At 47.3% G+C, this 11982-nt stretch overlaps 1 protein-coding gene across 1 annotated transcript in view; it reads right to left on the bottom strand.

Annotated features, from left to right (window-relative positions):
- The window catches only part of ITGAM (integrin subunit alpha M), a 44423-nt gene that overhangs the window by 1437 nt on the left and 31004 nt on the right, over window positions 1–11982 (bottom strand). Inside the window, exons 15-29 of the mRNA XM_069570684.1 lie at window positions 9577–9707; window positions 9331–9494; window positions 6631–6785; window positions 6403–6534; window positions 6107–6180; window positions 5752–5893; window positions 5535–5657; window positions 4063–4142; window positions 2890–2973; window positions 2492–2567; window positions 1335–1442; window positions 1070–1153; window positions 804–917; window positions 614–715; window positions 278–388 (exon numbers count right to left, since the gene is read on the bottom strand). Of these exons, the coding sequence (XP_069426785.1) occupies window positions 278–388; window positions 614–715; window positions 804–917; window positions 1070–1153; window positions 1335–1442; window positions 2492–2567; window positions 2890–2973; window positions 4063–4142; window positions 5535–5657; window positions 5752–5893; window positions 6107–6180; window positions 6403–6534; window positions 6631–6785; window positions 9331–9494; window positions 9577–9707 (1680 nt within the window). The remainder of the gene's footprint in view (window positions 1–277; window positions 389–613; window positions 716–803; window positions 918–1069; window positions 1154–1334; window positions 1443–2491; window positions 2568–2889; window positions 2974–4062; window positions 4143–5534; window positions 5658–5751; window positions 5894–6106; window positions 6181–6402; window positions 6535–6630; window positions 6786–9330; window positions 9495–9576; window positions 9708–11982) is intronic.

Below are 11982 nucleotides of genomic sequence, written 5' to 3'. Positions count from 1 at the left end.
GAAGGAAATGGCCACCCACTCCAGTATTCTTACCTGGAGAATTCCATGGACAGAGAAGCCTGGTGGGCTACGATCCATGGGGTGGCAAAGAGTTGGACACAACCGAGCGACATTCACTTACACTTAGTCTCATTGTACGGTTGAAGAAACTGAGGTTCTGTGACACCCCCCACCCCAGGTCACCCAACTGGCAGCAGAAGGGGGAGTTGGCAGTGCTGAGTGAGAAGCAGCGGGGTGGGGAGGGGAGCGGGCAGGAAGAGGGTCCTGGGGGAGTTACCTTGTACAGACCGGCAGAGATGAGGGCCAGGAGCACAAGCCCCCCTACCGAGCTGCCCACGATCAGCGGGACAGGGTTATGTATTTCGTAGGACTCCACCTTGGTCTCTGTCTGGAGCAGGGAGAGGGGGAGGGGTACACCAGAGGAGAAAGACTCTGGGTTTCTGGGGGTTCCCCAGTCAGACCTTGTTGCTCCCTGAACCCCATGCCTAACGCCTCCCTGTCCCCTGTCCCCTCCAGGCCCAGCGCTCACTCCTCCTGCCCACTCTTCTCTCTCCCCCACAAGCCCAGCCTCCTCTCCTGCCTCTAATGGTCACTCTGTGTCCCAGACACACACCTGGGCCATCACAAACGCGTTCTGCCCTGGAAGCAGGGTGAACTCTGACTCATCAAATAAGATCTCTGCTTTGCTCACAACTTGAAGGTGGTTGTGTGAAGTCTGTGGGAGAGAGAGAGGATGGGAGCTGGACCCCTAGGCCCTGAAGGATCATGATTCATGCCCAGCCGAGCCTCGGGCCCCCACAGACCTTGATGTACCAGTCAAATGAGAGGTTGCTCTGGAGGGTGACCTTGAACTCCTCCTGGACACCAAAGGAGGGGATGGCACACTGGATTCTCTGGCAGACGGCAACGGAGCAGTTCTGGGGAAGGGGGGGAAGAGACAGGTGAGCACGAAAGCTGGATGCGGGCCATGCCCTGTGAGCCCAGGCTGCTCAGTTGAGAGGTGGTAGTGAGCACGGGGAAGGGGTGGCCCAGAGTCTGCGTGCAGCCCGAGGTTGGGGCTTAGCCTCACCAGCATCGGGCTCTTCTTAAGCTCCGCCAGGAAGTCAGAGTGACGAGGGGCAACCTCCATGGTGTGACATCCACTGGACATGTTCTGAGGAAAAGGGACATGGTGAGGAAGGGATTGAAGTGAGGCTCTTGGGTCCACCCTCCAGGTCAGGAGAGGGTCAGGAATGGCTCCACAGTTCAACGAAGAAGCAGAAACGATTTTAGGAAAGACCAGGGGGCTGTGGAGGGAGGAGCTGGGCCCACTCCTCAGAGCCGGTTGGGCTTACCTGGGAGAAGGTGACTTGGGGCTGGGACCACACGGTCACCTTGTTCAGCCGGATGGGGATCCAGAAGACCACACTGATGGGCAGTTTCTTCCGGCCCAGGTTGTTGAACTGTGTGGTGGGGGAAGGGTGGGTATTGGGGCTCTGGCTTTTCCACCCCCACCAGCAACTAGAATCAGGTTCCCCACTCCCGAACATCAGGGGAGTCCTGGGAGGGGGCCCAGGACTGAATAAGGCCTCACAGACCCAAGCACCCTGCCTTCTGATGCTTTCTGAGAGGCAGGAGAGTGTAATGGTTAAACACCCACTCCTGAGCCAAACAGCAGCAGCTCTCCCACTTACTAGGGGTGACACCGGGGGACGCGCTCTGTTAAACTCTCTGAGCCCCAGTTTCTTCATCTATAAACTGGGGGAGACCACAGTGCCTCCGTCACAGAGTCATTAGGAAGATGAAGAAAAAAGTAATTACATGCCTGTGTGTGTACACACGCGTGCTCCGTCGCTTCAGTCCTATCCGGCTCTTTGTGACCCTATGGACTGTATCCTGCCAGGCTCCTCTATCCATGGGGATTCTCCAGGCAAGAATACTGGAGAGGGTTGCCGTGCCCTCCTCCAGGGGATCTTCCCGACCCAGGGATTGAACCTGGTCTCCTCCACTGCAGACAGATTCTTTACTGTGGAGCCACCGAGAAGTCCCATGTATATACATATGTGGGTGTGTACATGTGTGATGCATGTGCTTGTGTGTGTGTGGAGTCAGAGCAAGCTTAGAACAGAGCCTGGCCCAAAGCAGGTACCTCATGCGTGTTTCCCATCATTATTATTTTTTGTTTTGACAACACAACATGTGAGATCTTTGTTCCCTGACAAGGACCGAACCGGTGTGCCCTGCAGTGGAAGAGTGCAACTTTTTTTAAAGATTTTTTGATGTGGACCATTTAAAAAAGTCTTTATTGAATCTGTTAAAATACTGCTTCTGATTCACATTTGGGTTTTTTGCCCTGAGGCATGTGGGATCTTAGTTTCCTGTCTAGGGATCAAACTTGTGTCCCATGCAGTCAAAGCACGGAGTCTTAACCACTGGACCCCAGGGAAGTCCCTCCCATTGTTCTTTCCTGTCATCCTGGTTTCCCTCCCCAGGCTCCTTCTCCACTCCCCACCTGATACTGATGCTTCATAACATGTCTGGTCTTCTCTGAGGCTGTGAAGTTGAGATATTTGGTGGAGGCCTCAAGGCTGACGGGAGAAAGAAGGGGCAGGAGGTGACAGAACATCAGGGGAGTCCTGGGAAGGGGTCTCGGGCTAAAGGTGTTAAGGGGAGAACAGGCACACAGGAAACGCAACTGAGAGAGCGAGAGCACGATGGTGTGCAAGGACTGTGTCAGGCGACCTACATCGTGTGCCAGTTTGGCCCCCCAACACACACACAAATGCACACGTGTGCACACATAACTTCAGACACACACAAGCACACGCGCACAGACTCGCACACAGATGCTCGATGCACCATGTCCAGCCCAGGGGTGAAAGCAGAGCAAAAAGCCCCAGAAGCCAGTACCTGGTGACCACCATGTACACAGCGTATTTCACAGGCAGTTCCAGCTGGAAGTGAGTTTTGTTGTTCCCCGGCATGTTGTTTTCACTGAAGGGAAACAGAGAGCTCTGACCAGCTCTTGAGAATTGAGAATCAGCCTTTCCTTCTCCTATCTCTCCCTCACCCTCTAGCACCAACCAACCACTGAGTCCTGTCCTCTCAGCATCTTAAACACTGTCCTTAAAATCCTAAAGAGGAAATAGAAATTGTAGGGAAGACCAGGGCTGCCCTGTGGAGTTCAGGCCCATCCCAACTCACCTGGATGGATGCCTGGAGCACCTTCTTTTTCTCACTGGTCCCCTGAACTCAAAACCACTCCTGCCCTATTCCCCCGCCCTCCTGGAGAGAGATCTTTCTAGTATGCAAAGGTGATCAAGTCCTGTCCCTCCCAAGCTCAACTGCAAACTCCCTAATAGCGCCTGTCGGTGAGTACATGAAATGGGCCATATCTAACCAAGTCCTTCAACTCTGCCTCCTGAGCTCAAACTTAGCCTGATGTTTGCCGTATCCAGGCATGGCTTGGTTCGCACTTTCTTCTCTCTATATTTCTGCTCACCTTCAATTTGTGCCTTTGTTGGGGTTCCCTGGTGGCTCAAATAGTAAAGAATCTGCCTGCAATGCAGGAGACCCGGGTCTGATCCCTGGGTTGGGAAGATCCCCTGGAGAAAGGAATGGCTACCCACTCCAGTATTCTTGGCTGGAGAATTCCATGGACAGAGGAGCCTGGTAGGCTATACTCCATGGGGTCACAAACAGTTGGACATGACTGAAAGACTAACACTTTCTTTCACTTTTTTTGGCTAACTCACAGCCCAAATGAATCTTCCTCTCTGAACACCAAACTCCCAACAACACTGGACATCATTCATCTCATACTGTATGGTAACCCTCAACTTTCCTGTCCATCCTTGCCACTAAATTATAACCTCCATGAGGCAGGAACCACAGCCATCTTGTCTGTTGCTATCCCATCAGCCTGGGCAACATGCCTGGCATGTGCTGGGTGCTCAGTTGGCGTTTCTTGAGTGAATGAATGAGCTGAAGGGAGAACCAGTGGGGAGAGGGCAATGGTCCACCATCAGCAAGGGGCTGGGACCTCAAAACTGATGATGTGGTGGGAAGCCAGGCATAGCTCACCTGGTAACATTGGCCTTGAGAAGTAGCTTGTTTCCAAAGTAAGTATCAGGGTTCACGTCAAATGTGACATTAAAGGTGATCTGGAAGAGTAAGAAGAGAAGAAACATCCCAGATGTTCATCAGCTGAAGAATGGGTAAATAAAATTGTGGTACATCCGTACAACAGAGTGTTATTCAGCGATAAAAAGAATCAGAGTATTAATACATCTTGCAACATGGGTAACCCTTGAAAGTGTGATGCTCAAAGAAGCCATCATATTGTATGATTCCATTTATATGAAATATCCAGAACGGGTGAATCTCAAGACAGAAAATAGATTAGTGGTTGCCTAGAACTGGGACAGATGGGAAGACATGGGCTGATGGCCAAAGGGAGCAAGGTGTTTGGGGGGGTGGGCGTGGTTATAAAATACTCTAGAACTACCCAGGTTGTCCAGGGGTCAAGAATCTGCCTTGCAATGCAGGGGATTCGAATTCAATACTTGGTCGGGGAATTAAGATCCCACATGCCTTGGAGCAACTAAGCCCAAGTGCTACAACTACTGAGGCTGTGGACCACAACTAGAGAGTTCATGAGCTGCAGCAAAAGATCCTGCATGATGCAGAGAAGACCCCACATGCTACAGCTAAGACCCAATGCAGCCAAACAAGTAATATTTTAAACATTAAATTAAAAATATAATACTCTAAAATTGATCACACTGATGAATGCACAACTTTGTGAACATTTCAAAAGCCACTGGATTGTATACTTTTCTCAATTTATTTATTTATTCATTTTTGACTGCATCAGGTCTTAGGGTGTGTGGGCTCTCTAGCTGTGGCACTTGAGCTTAGATTGCCCAGTGGCATGTGGCATAGGATCTTTGTTCCTAACGCAAGATCAAACCCGTGTCCCCTACATTGCAAGTCAGATTCTCAACCACTTGACTGTCAGAGAAGTCCCTGGACCATATACTTTAAATGTTTGTGTTAGTCATTCAGTCGTGTCTGACTCTTTGTGACCCCATGGACTATATAGCCTGTTAGGCTCCTCTGTCCATGGAATTCTCCAGGCAAGAATACTGGAGTGGGTTGCCATTCCCTTCTCCAGGGAATCTTCCCAACCCAGGAATCAAACCCAGGTCTCCTGCATTGCAAGCAGATTCTTTATTGTCTGAGCTGCCAGGGAAGCCCAATGGGTGTAGTGTAATGGTAGATGGATTTTATCTCAGCAAAAGTTTTTTTCAAAAAAAAAAAAAAAGGAGAGAGAGAGAAAGAAAGATCTACTTTTAAAAAGAAGAAGAAGAAGGGAATTCCCTGATGGTCCAATGGTTAAGATTTCACATTTTCATTGCCAAGGGCCTGAGTTCAATACCTGGTCTGGGAACTAAAATCTCACAAGCCATGCAGTGTGGGAAAAAGGAGAAGAACTAGGGAAGAATTCAGAAGAAAACAAAGGAGAAAAAGGAAGGAGGAGCCAGCAGTCTGACCTCCGAGTTGTCTGGGAAAATGGGGTGGTTTATGCCGCAGCTTAATCTCCTCAAGATTCCAAACCCTTCGGTGGAGACATCAGACTCACAGGCCAGGCGCCAGAATCGATGTGAGCGCTGGTTCTGGAAGGCCAGGGAGGCAGAGCTGGTGAAGTCAACCGGCAGCCGCGGGGCAGGGCAAGCAAAGTCAGATAGAGCCTGAGAAGGGTTTGGCTACCTGGCTGCTTGACACCCTCCGGAAGGACAAGCCAGATGGGTAGAAGAAGGTGACCTGAGTTCTGTAGGAGTCCTCGCCCTCGTTTCTTACAGTCACCGTCACGTTCAAGTCCCGGGGACCACCCACCACCAGGGTGTCCAGGCTGTGGAAGGAAGAAGCCAGGCCATGAGAGGCTGGGGGCTTCCCTGCAGTGAATGTGCTCTGTAGGGAAGGAGGCGCAGACACTGGGAGAGAGAAGATAGTGGATGAGGCGGCAGCAGCTGCTCTGCGCCAGGCTCCCTTGCGGGCCAGGAGGAGAACAGAGCACCAGGTCACGGTGCAGGTTTAGGGGTAAAAACGAGGACAGAGAACTCACCCCATAAAATTGAAGGTAATGCTGAGGTCATCCTGGCAGACGGTGTCATTGCCACAGTTCTTCTCAAAGGGAAGCTGCCAAACACGGAATATGAGAAAAACAAAAGGAAATCGGGACAGGACGTGAAACGAAACAGCAAAGTGAAATCTTGAAATAAAGTGAAAATGTTAGTTGCTCAGTCGTGTCCGACTCTTTGGTACCCCATCCTGCCAGGCTCTTCTTGCTTGTGGGATTCTCCAAGCAAGAATACTGGAGTGGGTTGCCCTTTCCTGCTCCAGGGGATCTTCCCGACTCACCGAGGCTGTGAAGAGTCTCAGAGCATCCACACCCAGCACTGGCCTGAGGCCCCCATAATTGTGCGCGGGCTCCCCCACCAGAGAGAAGTTGAGGCGCAGAGAAATGGGGGTCACTGAGTCCTCCACACAATCCTGAGAGACAGTGGGGGGTTGGTGATCCAGCCTTCTCAGCTTCACAAGCCCACCCCCTGCTTGGCAGACCCAGGAGGGTGGTCACCCCCTGCTCACCAGTAACCGGAGCGTCAGGGTCTCGCATTTCTGACTCAGCCTCAGCGTCTCTACGCGTCTGCGTGTGTTGTTCTGTGTGTCATCAAAGATGGCCAGGGAATGGGGGCGACCTGGGTCCAGAGCCAGGTCATAGGTGATAGTGCTCTGGGTATCTCCTGAAGGGGCGGGGAAGAATGGTGGTAAGGAGCCTGGCTTTGGAGTCAGACTGGCAACAGGTGGAGGCCCTGTTCTTCTGCTCCCCAACTGACCAACTTTGGCCACATTAGCTGACCTCTCTGTGTCTCTCAGTTCCTTATTTTAAAAAATTATTTCCGTATTGATTTGTCTGAGCCAGGTCTTAATTGCAGCACACAGGATCTTTTAGTTGTGGAAATAGTGGCAACTTTTGTTTTCCTGGGCTTCAAGATCACTGCAGCCATGAAATTAAAAGACACTTGCTCCTTGGAAGAAAAGCTACGACAAACCTAGAAAGCATATTAAAAAGCAAAGACACCACTCTGCTAACAAAGGTCCATCTAGCCAAAGCTATGATTTTTCCAGTAGTCATGCATGGATGTGAGACTTGGACCATAAAGAAAGCAGAGCACTGAAGAACTGATGCTTTTGAACTGTGGTGCTGGAGAAGACTCTTGACAGTCCCTTGGACTGCAAGGAGATCCAATCTGTCATTCCTAAAGGAAATCAACCCTGAATATTCATTGGAAGGACTGATGCTGAAGCTGAAGCTCCCACATTTTGGCCACCTGATGCAAAGAACCAACTCATTGGAAAAGACCCTGATGTTGGGAAAGATTGAGGACAGGAGGAGAATGGGGCAACAGAGGATAAGATGTCCAGAGGGCATCACCAACTCAATGGACATGAATTTGAGCAAACTACGGGAGATGGTGAGAGACGGAAGCTTGGCGTGCTGCAGTTCATGGGGTCACAAAGAGTCAGATACAACTTAGGGACTGAACAACAACATGGGGTCTTTTTGCAGCATGTGGGATCTAATTCCCTGACCAAGGATCAAACCCTGGCCTGTGCATTGGAAGCGCAGTGCCCTAACCACTGGACAGCCAGGAAAGTTCCTCCTTATTGTTAAATTGAAGATAATAATTTTATCTTCCCAACAGTGAAAATAAAATTGTGCCTATGAAGCATTTAGCATAGTGCCGGCCACATAACAAGTGCTCAGTAAATAATAGCTTTTCTGTTACAAGCTAGAAAATTAAGTATATTTTTAAAGTATATTGCTTTTCACTTTTTTCTCTTTGTCTTTGTTCTTCAGAAGTTTGTACCTTGGGATGCTACAGTGTCTAGTGTTGTGGGCATTGGTGTAATGTACCGATTTATGGTTCCTTTTATATTTATCTTGCTCTGTCTTGGTAGAGAATCTTGATGTCTTTCACCAGTTTTAGAAAAGTCTTTACCACCATTTCTTTTTTAAAATTCTATTTTATATTGAAGTGTAGATGATTAACAGTGTTGTTTTAGTTTCAAGTATACAGCAAAGTGATTCAGTTATACGTATATATATTTTTCAGCTTCTTTTCCATTATAGGTTAAACAAGATATCGATTAAATATAATTATCTCTGCCATACAGTAAATCCTTGTTTACCTATTTTATATATAGTAATGTATATCTGTTTGTTCTGCTCCTAATCTGCTATTAAATGTATTGAATTCTCAATTCCATTCCATGTGTTTTTCAGTGCTAGTGTTTCCATTTAACTCACAAAATCCAAATTTTTTTAATGAAGTTCTCCATCCTTTCCTCTTTTTTCTTGAAGATATTTTAGTTATATTTTAAATTCTGATTTGATCATTCTAATATCTGAATCATCTGTGGGTCTATATCTATTGTCTGTTGTTTCTCTTGCTTACCCGTCTCAATGGACATTTTCCCAACAGAAGGACCAAGGTGTTTTTCAAGGCCCCACTCAAATTTCTGCTTCCCCAGCAGCTGGATTTCTTTTCAACTCATTAGCTCTCCAGTTGCTATCTTCCACTGAGTTTCTGGAAGTATTGACCTGGACATGCATGACTTAGAAATCAGCCAATGACTTGTATGGAATTTCCGTGTAGATTTTGGGGGATCTTCTCTGTAATTCTCTACTCTCCAAGACTTCACTCTCAATTTCTAGCCGTGTTGTTTGCCCCAAACCCTGACTGCTGTCTCCTCAGCCCAGTAAGATTATTGCTAGAAAACTAATTTTATCTCCTCCCCTTGTTTCTCTCTAGAACCACCATTACTCTTTCTAACCCCAAGCACAATGCCACTCAGAATAGAGACAAGGGAGGAAGTCAAGTTAGTTGTGATGGAATACATGTCTGAATGCTTTGTGAGTTTGTGTTTAGCCTCATCAACTCAGTCTCCTCTTTGAACAAATTATTGTTGTTGTTTAGTAGCTAAGTCATGTCCAACTCTTTGCAACCCCATGGACTATGTAGCTTGCCAAGCTCCTCTGCCCATCTCTCAGTTAAAAAAGATATATCTGGTTAGTTCACAGGGTGGGGCCCTTCATTCTATAGGGAACTGAGATTGTAAGGAAGTGCCAGAGACTTACTTCTTTGGTGGTGTTTTCTGGGCCTCCCCACCCATGCCCTAGCAGGGGAACCATCTGCTTACTCCATCCAAGCTTGAAGAAGGCTATCAGAGCCCATCAATGTCCCTAGTCATTTAACCTCTTGAAATTCACCCACCCAGCCTCACCTTCTCCCAGCCGGTCCCATGTGCTCTTGCGAACTTGGAGGCAGACTTTGACCTTCCCAGCAATCTGGCCTTTTACCACTGGGTCACGACATTCATACACATTCCTCTTCACTTCCTTGGGTGTGAACTCCATTGTCGCCTCAACTTTCAGCACAGGCTGTGACCTGGGGGGAAGCCAGAGGGCCATCAGGGGCCATCGTACAGCAAACACACTCCTTAAAAAGAAGATACCTGGTATGTTCTCACCTGAGCAGCAGCACATGCCCCTGAGCCCCGACAGCCAAGTCTACCAGTCCATCCATTGTGAGATCCTGGCCCCCGCTCAGTGACTGCCCAAAATACTGAAGCCTGGGGGAGATCTGTGAGCCTGTGATCCGCTGACGGTAGAAAAGAGGAGGAGAGAAAGAGGTGGGAAAGAACAGAGACAAGAGTAACTCAGTCTCCCAGGGTGACCCAAGGAGAGATTGTCTGGGCTCCACTCAAGTCACACCTCCCACAATTTCTTAAAAAATTAAGGTAACTATTCAGTTTTAAATCACAACCTTGAGATGATATCAAAAATTTCCATAATTGCTGGGTTTTCCCGGGAAAATAAGAAGCTTCACAGGAAAGAAGAGACAGTATACTATTTGACTCAGCTGAATCTCTTGATTCAGTTGGATCTCTCTTACGTGGTCAGGAAAATGCAAACACTCTGTATTGATGTAACCAAAAGTATCATATAAATTTAATGTTGGGGTGGGATGCAAAGCATGTGAATATCTGAAAAGAGAGGCCTCAAAGAGAGCTCAGGCCTCACCTTCCATAGTAGGAAGTCAATGCAAAAACAAAAATCAAGCAGCAGCAATATAATTGTGTCCTTGGCAAGTATGGAGAATCATTGAAAGAGCTGAAAGTGGTTTCCTCAAAAGGAGGAAAAACAAAGAGGAAATCACAGTGTGGGTAGGAAATTTGTTACTTTTCATAATAAGCTATTAGGAACAATTTTGACCCTTCAGTCTATGTGGAAAATTAACACCGAAAGGATCAGTTCAGTTCAGTCACTCAGTCGTGTCCGACTCTTTGTAACCCCATGGACTGCCACACACCAGGCTTTCCTGTCCATCACCAACTCCTGAAGCTTACTCAAACTCATGTCCATAGAGTCAATGATGCCATCCAACCATCTCATCCTCTGTCGTCCCCTTCTCCTCCTGCCTTCAATCTTTCCCAGCATCAGGGTCTTTTCCAGTGAGTCAGTTCTTCGCATCGGGCGGCCAAAGTATTGGAGTTTCAGCTTCAGCATCAGTCCTTCCGATGAATATTCAGGACTGATTTCCTTTAGGATGGACTGGTTGGATCTCCTTGCAGTCCAAGGGACTCTCAAGAGTCTTCTCCGACACCACAGTTCAAAAGCATCAATTCTTTGGTGCTCAGTCTTCTTTATAGTCCAATTCTCACATCCATGCATGACTACTGGAAAGATCATAGCTTTGACTATACAGACCTTTGTTGGTGAAGTAATGTCTCTGCTTTTTAATATGCTGTCTAGGTTAGTCATAGCTTTTCTTCCAAGGAGCAAGCATCTTTTAATTTCATGGCTGCAGTCACCATCTGCAGTGATTTTGGAGCCCCTCCCAAAAATAAAGTCTAACTGAAAGGATAACAGCCAAATATATTAAGAAATTTTAAAAGTGACTTTGTCATGTACTTAATGTCGGTGAAGTGTGTACACTTAAAAATGGTTAAGGTGGTGAGTTTTAGGTCATGTTTGTTTTACTGCCATTTTTTAAGTGAATTTGTCAACTGGAAAGAAGAATGAGGAAGTGCAGGATGCTGGAAATGTGCTATATTTTCATCTGGGTGGTGCTTACTCGGGTTCACAGATGTGAAAATTCAACACTTAAGATTTGTGTGTTTACTGAACATACATTATACTGCAAATTTTTTGAGAAAAAATTATTTTATCCTATTGGGAGGAAGCTTTGTTTTGAAATTATATAATATGGTAGTTGAGATATCCACAGGACATTTGCTTGTTGAAATACTGACTACCCCAGGTTCCAGTCATAGAAAAAGAACAAGTAAAAATTACAAAAAGTAGAACAATAAGCTTGCATGATCCTTTTTGCATTTATTTTTAATTCCAAAGTCTGTGGTGTGGGAGAGGAGAATGTGAGTGGAGTGGGAGTGTGTGTATGGGCGTGAGTCGATGTGGGTCTATGGGGGTTGTGGGTGGGTCTGAGTGTGGATGTGAGTGGATGTGGGGACGGGTGGGGATGGGTGTATGGGGGTGTGGGTGAGGGTGGGTGAATGTGTGGACCCTCCCCTTACTCTTGTTTTCCTTTCCAGGGCAGAAGGAGCTAGGGCTTTCACTGTTTACTTTAGATCTTTTAACTTATACAAGCATGTAAAGTGTTGTAATAAAAATAAAGTAAAACCAGACCCTTCAAATCCCATTTACACAAAGAAACAACAGATGCCAATGAGAAAAAGGCTTAACTATAATATTTACAAAATTGTGGAAAGAGGTTCCATGACACAGAGGGGAGAACGTGAGGAGTGCTGGGCTGTAAACTAAAGAACGTGTGTCTGCTGAAGCCCTCAAGCCCTAGAAGCCTGTATTCTGCAATAAGAGAAGCCATTTCAATTAGAAGCCCATGCATCGCACCT

Source organism: Ovis canadensis, chromosome 24 (genome assembly GCF_042477335.2).
Source record: "Ovis canadensis isolate MfBH-ARS-UI-01 breed Bighorn chromosome 24, ARS-UI_OviCan_v2, whole genome shotgun sequence".
NCBI lineage: Eukaryota > Metazoa > Chordata > Mammalia > Artiodactyla > Bovidae > Ovis > Ovis canadensis.
The sequence above is the reverse complement of the archived record's forward strand: the minus strand, read 5'-3'. Positions and strand labels throughout refer to the sequence as shown.